The sequence below is a fragment of the Drosophila hydei genome, unplaced genomic scaffold, assembly GCF_003285905.1.
Source record: "Drosophila hydei strain 15085-1641.00,03,60 unplaced genomic scaffold, DhydRS2 tig00008122-arrow-pilon, whole genome shotgun sequence".
Taxonomy (NCBI): Eukaryota; Metazoa; Arthropoda; class Insecta; order Diptera; family Drosophilidae; genus Drosophila; species Drosophila hydei.
In genome coordinates this window covers 1,288,690-1,307,850 of record NW_022045833.1, presented here as the reverse complement: position 1 = coordinate 1,307,850, position 19,161 = coordinate 1,288,690, and the positions used below count along the sequence as shown (strand labels likewise).

The window sequence follows — 19,161 nt, the reverse complement described above, 5'->3', positions numbered from 1 at the left end:
TATTTTATATTTCATTTATGTATAATTTACAGCAGGTTTTAGTAAGCGCTCACCAAACAATAAAGTCAAATTGTTCGCATATTTGTGCAGTTGAATTTGCAAATGGAATTTCTAGCGAGCAGAAAATAATAAATTGCCCGGAAAACGCTTCGTTCTTCGGCAAAGCATTCGAATAATTTGCCAAGAATGTGCCACTTGCAAAGTCAGTTTCAATGCTGTTTAAATACGCAAAGCAATTGAGCTTCAACCTAAATAAATTACGCATCTCAAATGTCGGCTTTTCGAGAGAAAGCGAATCTCGTGCAGCTGAAATTTGATAAGTCTGACAATAGCTGCAGGCATAGTCACATTCATAGCAATTGTCAATTGAGCTGAACATTTAAAATGGAATTTAGTTGTATATGCTTTAAATATCAATGACAATCACTTAATATATAAATATATATACATTTAATTGACTCTGAATTGTGCTTTATTAGCTTGTGTAAATACATTCTGCTGTGAAAGATATTTAAGTCTTTAATCTGTAAAATATAGATAGAAAACATAGATTATATATTTCTCTTGAACAAATAAGAACGTGGCAGTCGACCGGTAATAACTAGGTAATGCTCAAAAAATAGCTAAATGGATCGTAAACAATTCAGGGCTTTCACTTTGAATAAACTAAGCAGTGAGGCAGCTGCAGAACTTTGTGAACTTATCACAGAGATAATGAGCTTAGCGGTGGCTTTTTACTTGACCACTGGAATACCAAATACCAACTCAACAGCTTCAATAGTTATTTGAAATGCCTTTAAGCAGCCAAAAATATTATCTAGCCACAACTGAAGCTTACGATTTACAAAAGTTGAGTTCTCTTTATAGCGTCAAGTCTAGTCATGAGAATCATGAATTATGTTCAGTTATTAGCAGCGTCTTCGTCCGGCCTATGCACAGATATTAATACTGGCATCCATCTCTTATCTTACAAGTTAGTTACAATCATTGAGTGGGTCTGTGTTTTAACAGAACAGACATTGATTTGCCAGGTCCCTGATGCCCATATGCGTCTTAATCTGAGCACTTTATAACAAGTAAAAGTTGTAGCCTCTAGCTATTACTGACTTAGAGAGAGAAATTAGAGAGAAATGGATATGGAGCATAAAACACTCTTGACTCATATTAAATTAATTTTAAAATCATAAATAATAATAAATTTAACATTTTCTTAACAAATATATAATAAATTATTTATATTTCTATAAATTCTTAAAATTCTATATATAAATTTAATTTAATATTTATTTCTGCGCAGTTTTATTTGCAATTTAATTTATTTGCACAAATATTAATGCGACCCCAGGTATTTACCGCAAAGAATTTGCGGAAAAATGAAATAAAATAAAATATACATATGTATATATATACAAACACATACATATATATATATATATATATATATATATATATATACATATATATATTTACAGTATATAGTATTATATTTATATTTATGGCCTTTGCTTTTCGATAATTTATTTGCACAATTCGAATATTCAACTGGGCTTAGCAAACGTATTTCTTGTATGCAAAGTGAATGTTTATTTATTTATGGCATATTGCAGCAATTAAACTGTTTTAAGTAAATGAAAAACAAACACATATAATCATTTAATATATTAAATCACTTACTTTATTTATTTTTGACTATTTCTATTTAATTTATTTTATTTCGCATCAAAAAAGTTGAAATTTTTCTGTGGCGCACAAAAGTATGCTATGAAAAATTGTGGAAAAATATCTGCGGGCAGCAGCAGCAGCAGCAGCTGTGCTGCAGATGAATTCTATCTTTAGAAAAAATATGCTTCATTATGCGGCCACATGTTGTGCACGTTGCTGTTCTTATCTGGGTGTGTGTGTGTAATTGGCATGAACAATGTTCCTATTTTATTACGCAATTATGTGAGCATGTGTGTGTGCGACGGTTCAATTACTGCAGCGCATTTATCAGGCATGCTTATGGCCCAATCAAATTATATAGCCATAATTCGCCTATTTACATAGATAGATATTTGAGGCTCAGTTTAAGAGGCAATTTGCGTTAAACGTTGATTGAATAAGCGTTAATGCAACTAGCATTGACTAAAGTGTTATGGCCTAAATGCACACACACACACACACACATCTAAGTGTGTGCACTTGTTCATAGCATGACATCAACTAGCAATCAGGCTATGGACACGTGCACCGGTCAACTGACTCATCGATTGACTGGTTGTGCCTTCACACCTGAACACGTACAGAGCTGCAGCGTGAACAATGTCAGGCAACTAACGTCATTTGCTGTGCTAATGGCGAGCTGTACAGGAAATGCCATTAGCACAGTTTTCTCAGCAAGAAAATGCATTAACTCTGCCTCGGAAGTGCGACTTGGACCACGTTGCTGCCTTATGACAGTGACTCTTGACGTCAGGTTTATTAGCAGCACATTTATCATAATTAACGCCTCGCAGCTAGCCAGACCGACAGACAAACAGGCAAACTGACAGCCAGACAGACAGGATATAATCTATGCCGATTCTAACATGCCCAGGCGAGGGCCAAAAAAATGTGCTCGTAAAATGCTTGGAATTCCATTGTTAAAGCCGCCAACGAAATGCCAATAGCGCCCATCAAGCAGCAGACGATGACGGCGACAGCTCATAAAGAATGCTACAGGACACGCAACAGGAAGCAAACGCCGCCTACAAGTGTGAAGTACCAAAGGCAGCAACAAATGAGTATAAAAAAATAAAGGTAAAAACAAAGAATTTATACGCACCGTGGCAAATGATTCATGCGGAAATAAAGGCACTCGTGAGTGCCACAAATATTGTTGCAGGCACCGCAGGCGCGCAAAATGTGGCAAAGAGACAAACACACACACACACACGGACACGCACCACAAAGCTAACTTTTGCATTTTTATTTCGCACCTTTTGGCACACGCACCTGAGTCCAGCAAGGGCCCTTAAGAGCGCACGGCCTAATGGATCAGAAAAGCGTAAAGCAAAGACAACATTTTTCGCTAGCTGCATTTATTCCAGTTGTTGTTGTTGTTGCACATTTTAATTGACATTTTGATTGTTTCATAGCGCGATTCGATTTGATGTGCAATTCACGCTGACTGGCAGGAGGCGCTACATCGAAGGGGGCGGGCTGGCACTCAGCGTATGAGTGAGTGGGTCACTCGGCGGCATTAGTTGGTTGGGGCAAGCGGACAGGCAACTGTTGAAGTGTGGCGCCAATGCGTCGACTCACCAAATGAGCGCTCAACAGTTTGTTGCAGAGAACGATGCTTGAAGAGAGGGAGACAGAGAGAAGCAGAGTGAGAGAGGCAGAGCGCACTGAGAATGTTTCAGCAACATGCTGCTAAAGTTTCTTTTGCCAAATATACAAAGATTTAATTAAGAAATATAAATCAAGTATACGCAATTATGTTTAAGTAAATAAACATAGCCAAGACTTATCCAGAAATAAATATATATAAACAAATATATATTAAGCTTTACGTATAAAATATGTGTTTAAGCTTTCATAGTCCATATAGTCTCATCTAAAGATGTTTTTGAGTATTTGTTTTCTATAATCTTGTTTAGGCATATATTGAGAAGAGTAGTTTTTTAAGAAGTTTTAGTCATGTTTGCTTATCTGCCTCAAATTGTATCTATACAATCGGAAAACTAAATACAGTTCAATCATTCTACTTTATACTACTTGGCAATGAAACTAAGTTCAAAACACTTGAGAGTAAAAAGAGTTTGACTCACTTTAGTGTCAACTATAAAAAGTTGAATCTGGTGCAGCGTTTGAGTCGCATTCATTAATAGTTGCTGGTAAGCTTGTTGCAGAGTTAATTAAATGTTTAAGCTTCTTGCTTATTGCATGGTATTGTGTTCAATAAATATAATATAAAATATTAATAAATTTATTTTTATATGATAATAAATAAATATAATAAATTGATCTAACTTTGTTACACACATAAAAAAATTTCTTTTGTAACAAGCCAAAATAAAATCAAATTTTAGTTTGTCTAATACATTTCACGACTCGTTTTTATAATAAATTTTTGGCACTGAGACAGCTTTTGAAAATCAGAAAAGTTTATAAAAAATAATACAAATTTGACTAGAATTAATCAATTGAATAAATACATCGTGTTTATAGGCATTATATTGGGATCATATTAATAAATTAATTAATATAATTTGAGATATGCCAAAAGACTTTTTAGTACCAAAGTTTGTCAACTAATGATGATAAATAAATACTAAAAAATGTTAATTAAAATATATTTATAAATATTATAAATTGATATTTATGTACAATAATATTCGACAATATATTAATAATATGCCTACTTTGAGTTTTCAGGAAAACTTTAAATAATTTTATATATATGAACACAGTGAGATGACTTTCGGGCCACTGTAACAACTGCCAAACTTGTTGCTAAAAACGCGCCAAAATAAAAAGACAGCACACACACACACACCCATACAGACACCGACGCCCACAATGGCAGTCAAATAACAAAAAAAGAAGGCGACCAAAATGCGCACCGCAGCAGTCAACACTGCAGTCATCGCGATGAGTAATTTTCACCACCCAAAACAACACAAGCCACCCTAAAACCACCCCTACCCACGTAACCCACTCTACACAGGCCGCCCAGCTGTCAGCAGTAGCAAACTCACCTGTTAGGCGCAGTATGATGCCTGGCCACTGTGGCTGCCTTCACTATGCCCACTTATTCACCACGGCCAACCGAAACTGTGGTGAATTCAGCGCTAGCTACTCGGTTCGTCCGCGAGCACTCGACCAAAGCAGTTGCGACGCGACTAAAGAACGTGACGGACGTGCGAGCGCTCGACGCTTTCCCCGCAAAGCTCAATCCAAAAAAGTTTCTGAAATAAAATATACAAAAATTTTCCAAATGATTACAAAAAGTTGCAAATTTTCCAAAAAATATAAAATTGAATTTACAAAACGGGATTTCCAAAGAAAATGTTAAATATTTCATTTAAAAATTTCTCTAATTTATAAATATTTTTAACAAAATGCAAAACGCGTGTTGAATTTCCTGATTACGAATTGTTTGGTCCAAAAATTCAGTTAGTCGTTAGCTCTCGCGGACAACGAACGTACGCAAAGAACGTGGCTTAAACTGGCTGATAAGAGAATGGAATAACGGTAAAGATTTAAAATTTAATATTAGATTAAACTATATTTAATTTTATAAGGAAATGTAAGACTATAGAGTAAGGACAAAATATTAAGGATTAAAGACTAAAGACTAAAGACTAAAGATTAAAGACTAAAGACTAAAGACTAAAGACTAAAGACTAAAGACTAAAGACTAAAGACTAAAGACTAAAGACTAAAGACTAAAGACTAAAGACTAAAGACTAAAGACTAAAGACTAAAGACTAAAGACTAAAGACTAAAGACTAAAGACTAAAGACTAAAGACTAAAGACTAAAGACTAAAGACTAAAGACTAAAGACTAAAGACTAAATGATTAAAGACTACTTAGTATTTATTTTTATATTATTTAGGATTTTTAAAATAATTTTTGTTCTAGTGTTTTTAGAGGAAACTTATGCTCTAGACTTTAGAGTATTATCTTCCAATTTACCTACGGGCAATTCCCGGATCGCATTTAAGTACACACACGTTTAACACTTGTGCTTCGATTCTTTTGGCAGTTCAATTAGTTTCAAGCTGTCTACAGTTCTCCACTTCAAAGTTTAATTACAAAAAGTTTTGAGCCAACGATGACGAGGGAAAAGAAACCACATGAAGCGCAAGTTATATAGAACATTTGCTGGCCACGCACTAATTGCGTTTCTCGCTGACGGATTGCACCAAAAATATAGCCCAAAACAAATCCTCGAACAACGCGTCAGCCATTGTTGTAGTTTTTGTTTTCTGTTTCCGTTTCGCGCCGTGTTTGATAAGCGCCTTATCAGCTGTTATCTATACTAAGAGGGCTATTGATAAGGTGTTTTACCTGCGCACACACGATAACAATGGCATAAAATAGAAAAACGATATACTACAGATATCTCTATATATATAAATATATGTCATGGCAGTTCTTTGTACAAAAATTGTCATGTGATACAAATTCAACTCGATTGCGAAGTTCAACTTTTTGTAGCATACGCAACGGCGCATTGCATTGTCATTTAGTAATTGGAAAATAGATTAGCGTTAAGCGTGGTTCGCATTGGACTTTCCCGTTATTCACTTAATGTGTGCAGTAAATGACTCGAGCTATCAAGTAGCATAAGAGAAAGACTGTTTTAACTACAAAGTATTGACAGTTTTAGTATTATAATAAAGTTCTATGAAATATTTTTAAGAAATATTATAATCGAATAGACAATTAAACAAACTAGTTAGCTAAAGTTTTTATAAAAAATAATTAACAACAGATTCTATTTAAAGTATATATCAAGCTAACTTCAGTTGAACCTAGAATTACATCTAGCTCACTTCGCTTGCTTTTGGGCAATATTTTTGGTGTGATTAAAATTTTTATAAAAATTTTGTTAAAAATTTTGAAGTGAAGAACAAATTTTTTTTTTTCAATCTATGTTTATTTTTCAAAAAGAAAAAAACAAAATTTATATGGATAGTAATCTTAGATTGTTTTTAATTTCGATCTTTTACATATACATTTGTATCTTAATGAAAACATCAATTTTGTCTTTTTCTTTTGAAAAATATAGTTAGATTTTCTTAGTTAGTTACAAGTTCTAGCTCAAATCAAACACATACATAATGCAAGGTTTCAATGACCGTTTGCCATGACACACTTGAAGCTAGCTATTAGATTGGCAAATCGTTGCTTGTAAGCTCTGCTGTCGCTGGGCTCGTTGTCAATGGGAATGTGATTTAATATGCAGTATCAAGTATACGCAGTGTGCAAACGCACGTCACATTGTACGTCAGCACCTTTCATTAGAGTTTTTTCTCTATTCTTTTTTTGAAAAGTTCTGTAGCTATGCACACAACTGCGATAACATGCATTCCTGTTACATACATGTACAAATCTGCTGTAAAGAAATTTGCTTTGTTTAGGGCCAACATGCATTAAGCCTGCTGGGCAGCTGTCAGCCGTGGGCAACAAGGCACATTCGCAAATACATATACTCATGCACACGGGGGTACCCCTTTTTGAATCCTGTAAAGTCTGCACAACAATAATAATGCGTATTACTTTGCCTTTCATTGGTAGCAAACAAAGCAAACACATAAAAACACATTTACAGTTGAGCCATTGGCTTAAGTCCCTTTAGTGCAATAAGTTCTCTACTTAGTTCGTGTTATTTGTACAGATTTTCACCAACTTTTAACTAAATTCTATTTTCAGCTGCTGGGCGGCAAGTGTCGAAGCCATGTTGAGGCAAAGCAGCTAAAACATACAAGAAAATCAAATCAAATCAAAATTCAATTGTGTTTTCTGTACTTTTCCCGAAATACTTTTTGTTACGTTTCGTTTTGTTGTCTGGAACATTAAAAAGGAATTATAAATTGAAATCCACGTTGAGTGCAAAGTGTTTACAATCAGCTTTCGGCTGGGCCACAGCTTTTCGCGGCATTTTCTTTTCGGTTTTCTGCTTTGAAATGCAACATTTATTTCACAATCAGCAACAACAACAACAACGACATCAATTTAAAAGCTCAAATATTTTCGAACCTCACCACTTGTGTAAATCAAATAAAAAACAAATTGTGGCTTTAATTTGAGTTCAAGTTTTCCTATGAAAAACATAAAAATAAAACCAAAACACAAAATTCAAAATTATAAAAAAATATAAATTAATCAATAATTAATTATAAAAAAAATTAAAATAAAAAAAAATTTGTCAAAATGGCGATGGAATGGATAACTGCTATGGACAAACGGTATGTAGAAAATAAAATTGATTTAAATTTTAATTTATTATAATTTAAGCAAAATGTTTTAGCTTAAGAAAAGTTTAGTAAGATTTAGTTGAAGTTTGTTTCGTATACAATTAATTGAGTTTTCAGATGAGATTTTTAGTTGCCAGAAATTGTTTTTTCTGCTCTATATATAGAGACAGAAAGCAAAGATAATGCTAGGTAAACAGAAGTCTGATGCCCAAATATGAGCGACTAATGGAAGCAAAGTGTGAGGCATCATAAAAAAGTATATCAAAGAAGAGGCTTTGAGCTCAAAATGATATCACAATAGACTGGCAATGATATATGAGAATCACAAAGAAAGGCGCTACACAAGAAAAAAACATAGAGTCGATTTGAGTTAAATGTTCTTATGAGACAGCTAACACATTAATAACAGTAAAAACAACTGTTCTTTATAGATAGAAATACATTAAATAGTCAAAAACAAAAAAATATAAAATTGTTTTATCATTCACATTTTCTGATGCATGAAAGTACTTTTCCGCAAAGATAAACAAAAAATAAACTTTAGATTAAAATTGTAGCCGAGTGTAAAAAATTACTATGAGATAAATAATGCGAGCTGCGAAATCACATTTCAAGCTTGAGTGAAATTAATTAAATTAAAATTTAAAATTCATACGCTCAAGAAGCGAACATTTCAATTTGTCAGCAGAGAGAACTTTTTGGCAGACGACATGCTGCTACATCATTATTTAAGCAGCAGCAGAGGAAGCACTGAAATCGTGTATGTTACGCTTAAAATGTTTATATCATGCTCGACATTCATCTGTCAAACGGCAGCAGCTGTGCTCAGCATCAATTCCGTGCTGCTGCAGTCCGGGCAAATCTAAATCCAAATGCTGGACACGGCTGGCTACAAATTATACGCTTTATTAAATTACAATGGCATTTTAAGCACAATTCTTGGCCAAATGCAATTACAAAGCTGCTGCTCACTTTTTGTTCAAAGTGCCCCACACCAATCGAAATGTCCTCGAGCAACGACCGGCGGCAATGCGGCCCCTTTCCAGTTGATTAGCGCAGTGGAGTAGCAAAAATTTGTGAGCTGACGAATTGAGATGGGCGGGACGACTTAGCTTTCAAGGGCCGCATTCAAGCGCAAATTGTGCTCATTACCAAGACCAAACTAAAGTAGCAAAATATATAAATATATATACATACATATATACATATATATATATATATATATATGTATGTAGTTAAGAATATACTTTTCATAGCACTCCATGGAATAGAAAGCATCATTAGCCCAAGTGGCAAAACGTTTCGGCTCGATTATTTTTGCGGCAGCTGCTACTTGGGTTTCAACTGCATGTACCGAAAAATAGCTACAATCTAAATGTTATATCAAGGGCGGTTACAGTTACGCTTGCCACGCCCCCACACACACACACAATCAATCAGCACTTGCCCGCTGGCGGCTTAAATGAACAGCGTAGCAACCTGGCAAAAATCCAGCATACAACAGGGTCAGCTAGCGAGCTAGTGAAAAAGGTCGAGGGCAAAAAGGGTTTTAAGCCAGCACACACACACACACACACACACACACACACACACACACACACACTATGCACACACATACATCAAACTGTTTGCTTTGTGATTTTGCGACGGTTTTTTGTGTGTGCTGCAAATATTTGTGTTTCCCGCATTTGTTTAGCTCTTTCTTTACTGCATTTTTTATTTGCACGCTAACTGAAACAATAAGTGCGTTTATGGCTAAAAACCAGCTGCAAGTGGCAGTTCAGAGAGCTAAAGAGTAGGTCGACTGTAGCATGCCCTGTGGGCAGGTCCGAAAAGAGTCTGTTGAAACTTTTATAATATAATTTGCATAGATAGAGCTACTTTATATAAATCTATATAAATATATCTAATTTATTAGAAGTTGCTTTTGATGTCGACTAGTAGATACTCTGTAAGAAGCTTTTAGCATTTGTATGCCAAATATTTAAAATATATATTAACAAAATAAAGACTTCTAATTCTAGGAACTAAAATATGAAAGAACTTTCATTATCAGAGCTTTGTGCTCGACTAGAAGATACTCTATATATTCTTGAGTAGAATATAAGAAAAAAAATGTGATCTAGAAAGGTAAAGGCTTTAAGATTGAAGACTGCATATAAAAGATCTTTTAATATACGAGGTATATGCTCGACTCAAATATACTCTGTAATGAGCTTAAAAATGAAGTATTCTTGACTAGAATATAAAAAATTAAAGCCTTCCAGTTTAAAGAGTATGCATATAACTGCTAAGACAATGCTTAAAGTAGAGAGGTAAAAATATATGTCAGTCTACATATTTAAAGCTGAGGCTATCTTAATAACTACGATAATCCAGAACAGATCTACTAATTCCATTTCTAAGAAATCAATTTCAAATGAACACAGCATACCCGTTTAAAGTAGCTGCCACAATAGAGAGCATAATTAACAGCATTTCTTTTGCTTGGCATTACAAGCGGAATTGAATGCATTTTTCTTAAGCCAACTCGGCGAGTTTGCATTTTAGCCAAGTAACGATTGGCCATAAAGCAATGTCGAAGTTGGAGCCGCAACGCAACTGCCACAGAATAAATGATTTAATTTGGGGCCAAAATTAATGGCAACAGCTCGAAAGTCACGCAGCCAAATCTTTGGCTCGTAATGCGGTAATGCGGCTTATCAGAAGCGATCAGAGCAGTTTAACAAGGCACGGCACAGCACAGCACGACACAGCTCGAGTGGCGGCAGAACGGACCAGCCAAGTTAGCCGGCAATTGATATTGATGATGCTGTTGGTTCTAGTCTGAAGTGTTACGTGGCGTATGCGTGCTTTTGCCACATATTTATCATACGACACGTGTGCGGCGCTATTAAGAGCTGCAAGCGCATTAAATATTTAAATTATTTTTACGCTTCTTTTGCGGTTTGTTGTTGCTTTTTGGCTGAAACAGGACAATTATAAAAAAGGCAGCTTTGCATTCGGCAGAAACCACAAAATGCTATTATAATAAACAACAACCGGGGAGAGCCATGCTTCCGGTGCCGAAATTCCCTATTTAGCAGGCTACATTCTGGCTGCTCCTATATAATGCGCACATATATATTTATATATATATACATATATATTTATGTGTGTGGCAGACATGGCACTTAGCCGTGCCGCTGTTTGGTTAACGACAGCAACAACTGGCAACGCCCAGTCGCTGAGGGCCCATACACAACATGGCCTATAAATTATGTATGAGTGCGGGCAAAGACAAACTCCGGCTACAGCTCACCTTCAGTAGCGGCAAAAGTTGCTCAGTGCCAGCGTCAAAAAGTAGACACTACAATATTAAAGTAGCATCCAGCATCACACACACACACACACACACGCGCACAGCTGGGGCATACTCACAGACTGGTGGCAGCTTTGTTGATTTTGATTTAGAGCGAAAATTTCGTTTCGGTTTTTGCATCTGCCTATTTTATGGCATTTTTAATTAACCAAAGAACACAACGATTTCAACTTAGACTGTCTATGCCAGAGTAGAGTTTGTTCATTTGCTTATTACCCACACACACACGCACACACACTCATTTGCCATTTTCAGCAACTGCAGCTGAGCTTTAAAAAGCAAACAGCACAAAAAAAGAATGAGCTTGAATAACATTAGCCAGAAGCAGCTCTTCAATTTTAAATTAAATTCTGTGCAAAGAGCGAACAGAGAAGACAGAACTTTAGTTAGTCAGAAGTTGGCAGGGCGAGCTTTAACTTTTGTGTAAGATGTGCTTTAAAAACTGCTGCCATGTACTTTGTGATTGCTTTTATACTTTAATAAATATTTACTTTAGAAATCAAGTTTAAAGTAAAATTCCAATGAGAAGTGCATACTCTATGTGTCAAAAGTTGTTAGGGAAATGAGCAGAGTTAGCTCTAGAATATTAGCAATATAAAATTTTAAATGTAGTAGAGATTTAATGAGTTTCTTAGTTAAGTTTCATGTGTCTATAAAAACTGCAAAGCCAATGTAATAACACCAAATAAAAGAGAACAACCTAAGCTAAGCTTAAGGGACAAAAAAAGACAAAATGGGGTAGGCCACATTTGAAGTGAAGTAAAGCTTTAATAAGCCTTTAAATTTTCTTTTATATTTGCGATATTTAATTAATAAATATAAATTAAAAAATATTAATTGATTAAATATAAAAACTGTAAAAGACAACTTAAAGCTTTAATTGATTTAAAATATTGATTTAGAAATTAACTTGACGAATTATATGTATTCGAGCAGAGCTTCAATATTAAATCAGGAGCTTTAATATGCTTTCAAAAATAAACTTGATGAGTAAGTTACAAAAAAGAGCTTTTCAAAGTTAGGCAAAGCTTTAAAACAACGCAAACGCTTTAACGAAAGTATTCAGAAACTAATTGAAAAGAGAGCCAAACACAGTTTTTATATGAATCTGAAGTTTTAATGTGATTTAGTAGCTACTCCTGGGCAAGTCATAAGTAAATCTCAAAAGTCGTTTTTGTCCAAATTTCGTTGCCATATTCACAGCCGTTGTCCCTAAGACTTGAATAGCTTTTATGTGCTACTTAAGGTCACTTGTTGAGAAGGCTGCACTCAGTGGCGCCTCTCAGTGGACCAACTGCCCAGACTTAAGTTTATATAGATGAATCCATGCTGGCCTCCTTGAAAGCAGGCCAAAAAGAAACTTATCTAAAGTTGAACGCTTGGCAATTAGTTGTTGACTTTCACTTCTGCTTCTTCTTTGCTTGCTGCTTCTTAGCCAGAGCATCCGTTTCCGCTGTGCAGCCCCTTCTTTAAGTGTTTATTTATGCATTTTTATTTCGATATAAAAATAAGAATATTACCGAAAACGAACCGAAATGCGAATGTTTTATTTGCATATTTAATTCGGGCACAAGCCATGTCCAAATGGCATTCAAATTTTTAATTTCAACATTGTTGTATTTCTTTTTATTTGTATTTTCATTTTTATTCTTTGCGTTTTTCCTTTTCCATTTGTATTTGCATTTGCATTTCCATTTCATGGCATTCTTTCATATTTTTTCTTTTTTTTATTATATTTGTCTGGCCTTGTCTGTTCGCCTTCGCAGCGATAAAACAAATACAACAACAGCTCTTTGAATGGCGCCTCATTTAAAAACTGCAAAATACTCAAACTCATTCGCATTCCTTCTGGGCTTTGCGCACTCTTTTTTTTTTTTTGTATATATTTTTGCGCAGTTTATTAGGATCTATTGTTCGACCACAGAGAGAATGCCTGCCTGCCTGCTGCTGCTGCTGTGATTGATCTAGTTTCGCCATTTACTTTGAGCTCTGCCAATCATTCGAAAAAGTATTTTTATTTTCTAGGAATAACTTGCAAAGACTTTTTTAATTAAGGAAGAGCAAAATATTGAGAAAGGCAGAGAGTGACAGACTGGGTATATATATATATTATTAATATTCACTTTAAAATTATTTAAAAGTCTCTTAGGCAGCAGTTAAATACAGCATAGTAAAATTGCAAATATCATAACAGCACGAAAAGAAACAGCAGTTAAAAACAAAAAATTATAAAGGCTAAGCTTAAATTGTTAAAAAAGAAACTTAGCTAGGTGGTGAAACAATTAAAAGGCATTTAAAAGAAAATAACTGTTTATTGTAACTGAGCAAACAACAATAAAGAGAAATGCATAACAGAGGAAAATGAAAGTGAAAAGCTGGATAAGCCTAAAAGCTAGACAAAACTTGCCAGTTGTATATGAAAGCGAGTACGAATTTTGCAAAATGGACATAAGTAAAGAAGTTGAACTAAATCTAAGTCTAAACTGATACAATAATCACTAGATGCACAGAATCTATAAGCATGTAAATGTAGCAGGTTAGCAATGATTCATACATCTCAAACATGGTAATCCTAGCCCTTAGATAAGGCAGAAAATAGTGATTATTTCGACTAATCATGGCTTTAAATCTTTGGCTTGAATAGTTGAATTATTGTTATATATTTGTGATATAGGCTTGAATAGTTGAATTATTGTTATATATTTGTGATATAGAAATTGCCGATTTTGCGAAGCCCTTCAAGAATAATCGAAGGTATTTCTTGTTGCTTTTATCTACCGGCCAAGTCACCAGCTTTAAATCATTCTCCTTATGCTGAAGCACACATAATTATTCTCGATTTGCCACGCTCCTCGTAAGCGGCTTCAACAAACTTCAACATTTTATAAGCTACACGAGTGTTCAATACTTCAGAGTAGAGCTCCACTTCTAAGCAGACGAAAAGTTATGAAAACGCTCAGCAAGCCAATATATGAAAGAGTAAAATATAACAATTTACATAGTAAATATTAAGTAAATTATCTAAGAGAGAAGCTAGAGAGAATTTAACAAAGTAATTATTATGAAAAATTATACAGATAATTTATATAATATATAGAAATATGTGGAGAATATATATATATATATATATATACAGTAGGGAGCAAAAGTGTTTCCATAGTTGACACTTTCAACTTTGTGAGTCGATAATTTCTAAACGAATAAAGCAAATCAAAAAAACTTTTTTTTCCAATAATATGTATTTAATTCTTAACAAATTGCCGTATATAACAAAAACAAAACTTAATCAGCTAAATATTTAAACAAAGAAAACTGAAACAAAACGCATGTGTACAATTTTGCACCTTCAGTGAAAAAAATTAAATATGATTCTAAATCAATATTTTATCCACAGGCCCTTATTAGCTATTACATTTTTTATTCAGTTTGGCATACTCTCGACCAACTTTTCTATGGTTTCCTTTGGAACTCGGTTCCACTTCAGTTCTACACGCTTCCAAAGATCGTCTAGGTTGGATGGCATTGATTGATATTGCCCGAGCCGTCGCTTCACGATTGACCACAGGTTCTCAATCGGATTGAGTTCGGGACTTTTAGCTGGCCACTCCATCAGCATAAAATCTTGGTTTTGTAACCATTCGCGGACAGTTTTGGCAGTGTGCGTCGGATCCCCATCTTGATGAAAAATGATTTCCTTTACGGGATGTGCACACTTGTCCAGAAAATTGGGTAGACAGGTTTTCAAAATATTGAGATAGTCTTCTTTTAACAATATACCATCAATTTTATGCAATGGTCCAATGAGCCACCAAGTAAAGCATCCCCATTGCCTCCTCCATGCTTAACGGTTTGCTTCACAAGGTGTTTTTGAAGCTTGTCCCCGGGCCTGTACCAATAGTATTGCTTGCCATCTGATTGAAAACGGTTGAACTTGGATTCATCCGACCAGATAAAACGTTTCCAATCATCTACAGTCCAGTTCTTGTGTTCCCGGGCGAATTTCAATCGACCCTTGACATTCTTCTCGGATAGAGCTGGTTTATTTTGTTTCACACTTGCCACATATCCAACCTTAGCTAGTGCTCTTCTAGCCACCCGCCGACTCACGTCTTTCCCTATGTCCAAAGATGCCTTCTTCGGTGTTAGGAGCTTATCAGTCTGGCGTCAGAGTCCTTTAAGAGTCGTTTGCGGCCTTTAATAGTGTTTTTGGATGTACCATTGCGTCTTTTCTGGACTTCGGACACCGCTGAATGAAAAATATTAAGCTGATCTGAAGTACTACGAGTCGAACAGCCACTTTCAGTTAGGCTAATAATACTATTTTCGACATCTGACGAACGCTTCTTCATTTTTTCGCGGTACTTTGTAGACTAATTGCTAAAATTAACAAATCTACTTCAAATAATAAGAAACACGTGGATTTCTGGATCATAAAAGTGTAGAATGCATAAATAAAACATATAAGGGTAAAACTGCATGTGTATTGCCGATAAGAGAATTAAGAAATCAAACCAAAGTAAGAATATCGGAAGGTGCAAAATTGTACACATGCGTTTTGTTTCAGTTTTCTTCGTTTGAATATTTTACTGATTAACTTTTGTTTTTGTTATATACGGCAATTTGTTAAGAATTAAATACATATTATTGGAAAAAAAAGTTTTTTTGATTTGCTTTATTCGTTTAGAAATTATCGACTCACAAAGTTGAAAGTGTCAACTATGGAAACACTTTTGCTCCCTACTGTATATATAAAAGCAGATAAAAAAGGTATAAATTGAATATATAATAGAAAGCTACGATTGATAGCTGAAAAAATATTTGGTATTTGAAGCTTGCTATTGATACAATATATTTTTTTTTTTTTGAAAATGTGAGATCATTTATAGATACGAGTGTTTTAAATATCTTGAAAAGATAACTAAATATATAACTTATACTTAGATACTTAGAAAAAATAGTTGAAAAATTAAGTAAGAAATGAATTCTATAATTTTAAAATAGAACATTTCTATACATCATATATAATCAATGTGATTTCAAGCTAGATATATAACATAAATATTTAACTCTTGGTTCCATTAAGCAATTATTTGTTTGGCATATAAAAAAGTAATTTCCATTCCATTCAAGCCGCAACTAATGTCCATTCGAATGACTTAACTAGTAGATTTAGTGCAAGTTATTGTTTTCAGTTATTGCTTATTGAGTAAGTGGTCCATAAAAGCGCACAAAAATAAATAAAGCGAAACTTTTTTATTGTCTTTGAAGTTGAGTTTAATTTGTTTTGTGTTGACACTGCGTGCCATTTGTTGGCATCTGTTTGTTGTTGTTTTTTTTTTCAGTCCTTGTGATCGCAACCTACGTGATGTGGAACTAATATCCTGTCGCTTGCGACGCGTGGAGCCGCTGTGTCGCCTGCCAGGGTCAGCCTTGCAGCAGTTGGCCATGTGCGGATTCTACGAGGACTTGGAGAAGGGCGTCACACGTAAGTGAAATTTAAGCATTAATTATGTGCACAATACATATTAAATAAATTCCCTTTTCTTTCTCATTTTTTTTTAATAACAAATTCTGCTTCTTCGTTCAGTTTTTCGCGCCGGTGAACAGGGACGATTCTGGTATGCGGTGCTGGGCGGCTCTTTGGAGGTGCGCTATCACGCTCACTCCGATGCTGACGGAAAGGTGAGTGCACTCACATAAATATTACATTCATGCAATACAAATACATATACACAGATATATGTATGTATGTGTCCACATGTCAGCTATTGTCAAGCGCCATGGCTGTCATGTCATGTGAAAACAATGCACGGTTTGAACAATATAATTGATGTCGATTATATCGCCAGGATAGCAAAAAAAAAAGGAAAAATACAAAAAAAAATGGTTATGCATGAATAAACTAACAGCGAAGAGCCTGAGCCGTAGTCTGAATTGGGGTCTGGGCATGTTCAATATGTCGATTCGATTGCCAAATGGGTTATGTGGTTACGGGCGCTCTGTGTGGGCGTGGGCTGCGGACTGTGGACTTTGGGCTTTGGATTGCGGCTTATGCGCCCATGGCTGGTCTCTTATCTGTTGCGAAACTGCTGACAGCGCCATTGTGCATTCAGTTGCTTCGTCTCTATTTTAGCCTGCTTTTTTTTCTCATTGATATTATGTTTTTTTTTCTCGTTGTGCTTTTTCTACTATTGTGCTGGCCACAGGACATTAATTTCCGCACGGATATTGGCCCGTCGTTTTTACAGGCTGTCGATGCCGCTCTCGCTCTGGCCCGCTCGAGTACATGGTCGAGTTCATTTAGGTTCTGTGCTTTTTCCTCCATGTATGCTATATGTCCACTCCAAAAAGGTGTCGGCTAATTGAAATGGGCGCATGGCCAGGCCAAGCTAACTGACGTCTGTGTCAGTGTGTGTACGTGTGTGTGAGCTCGGGTGCCATAGAAATTTGAGTATTATGTACAAGTGGCCCATGAAGGACGCTCGCTGGTAACACGAGCTCTAAACTAATCAGCGCTGCGGTTAACATCAGTGCCAAACTTTGCTCAACTAATTTTTAAATAAATTTTCATTTATGAAAGCTGAAAACTGTTTTAGCATTTTAATGACATTTTACAACAAATTTGAGCACACTTTTAAAAATAGTTTATAAACTTTTAAGAGCGTTGCGCGCTTGTGTTAAATCATAAACTATTTACATTGTTTTAATAAAGTGGAATTTTTATTAGGAAAAAGGGAGATTTTCATAGATGTTGACCCAGCAAGAGTGACACTACTCTCGATATATATATTTCAGCAGCGATTTAATTTATCGATAACATTTAGCTGCTGAAATACGGAATAAAATTTGCCATTTAATCATGAGTTGTTTCACATCTATCAAACTTGTTTGCATAACTTTGCAACTATAAAAAAACCCGCAGTTCCAGCCAGGCAACTCAGTCTTTTCACGTCTCAATTTACGCGATTTCAGAGCATTTTCCCTGCACCAAAATCGAGTCCTTTATTTATGTTAAACAAAGCCCGAGCTCAACATTCGACACATGCTGAATTCATTTTTTTTGTCAATTAAATCTTCTGCTTAAAGCACAGCCAGCACCGACAGCATGTGCTATACCCTACATAACGGCATGGTTATAGCCACAGCTAAGACGCCCATTTAAATAATGTGCTATACCCTATATAATGGCATGGCTATAGCTTCAAAATGAAGCCAGAAGCAAGGTAATACTTTGAGCCCTTTCGGCTTTATTGCAATTTGCTTTTCTACTGCTCTTATTTGGTCAGAAAAGGGTATTGCCTTATACAACTTGAGCTCAGCATAGCTCGTATTTTGATGCTTATTTATATGAAAATTGGGTTTAAATGTATTCAAAGCGCAGCGAGAGCAAATAAACTTAAATTCTAAGGGCTTCAGCCACAAATTTGTTATGGAAAAGTAGAAAAAGAAGCCGAAGAAGGTTCAGCGTCAAAACTTTGATAATTCTTTGTGGTTATTTTTTTAGTTAATTACTAATGCATTAGCTGCTTAAGACTGTGACTAAAAAATATAACCAAGAGTCAGCAAAAATAAGCAGAGTTTCGTTCTCAATTTGCTCTTGCGATTTTGATTTTTGAATCCCCGTATAAAGCGCTGGCAAAATAAAACCGAGAGCTCAATCAGTGTCCTTAAAGCGTTAATTTTATGACCCAATTCTGTGTGAACGCATTTTGCATAATTTTTCACTTGATTTATTTAGGCAGAAGCATTAGAAAAATTTGCCCATGGCGAACGCTCACAATTACAGGGCCATAAATTATGCATATTTACTTAGCTCTAGGCCACATTTCGGGCCAGCTGGCGAAAAGCAA

At 35.2% G+C, this 19,161-nt stretch overlaps 2 protein-coding genes across 2 annotated transcripts in view; one reads left to right on the top strand and one right to left on the bottom strand.

Moving 5' to 3' along the window:
* Nucleotides 1-19,161, bottom strand: part of LOC111601628 — a 60,108-nt gene that overhangs the window by 12,534 nt on the left and 28,413 nt on the right. Inside the window, exon 2 of the transcript XR_002751571.2 lies at nt 4,722-4,931. The gene's annotated coding sequence lies outside the window, so the exon portion shown is untranslated. The remainder of the gene's footprint in view (nt 1-4,721; nt 4,932-19,161) is intronic.
* Nucleotides 7,861-19,161, top strand: part of LOC111601122 (rap guanine nucleotide exchange factor 4) — a 63,692-nt gene continuing 52,391 nt past the window's right edge. The window contains exons 1-3 of the mRNA XM_023317618.2: nt 7,861-7,941; nt 16,654-16,796; nt 16,899-16,993. Coding sequence (XP_023173386.2) covers nt 7,907-7,941; nt 16,654-16,796; nt 16,899-16,993 — 273 coding nt within the window. The 5' untranslated portion in view covers nt 7,861-7,906. The remainder of the gene's footprint in view (nt 7,942-16,653; nt 16,797-16,898; nt 16,994-19,161) is intronic.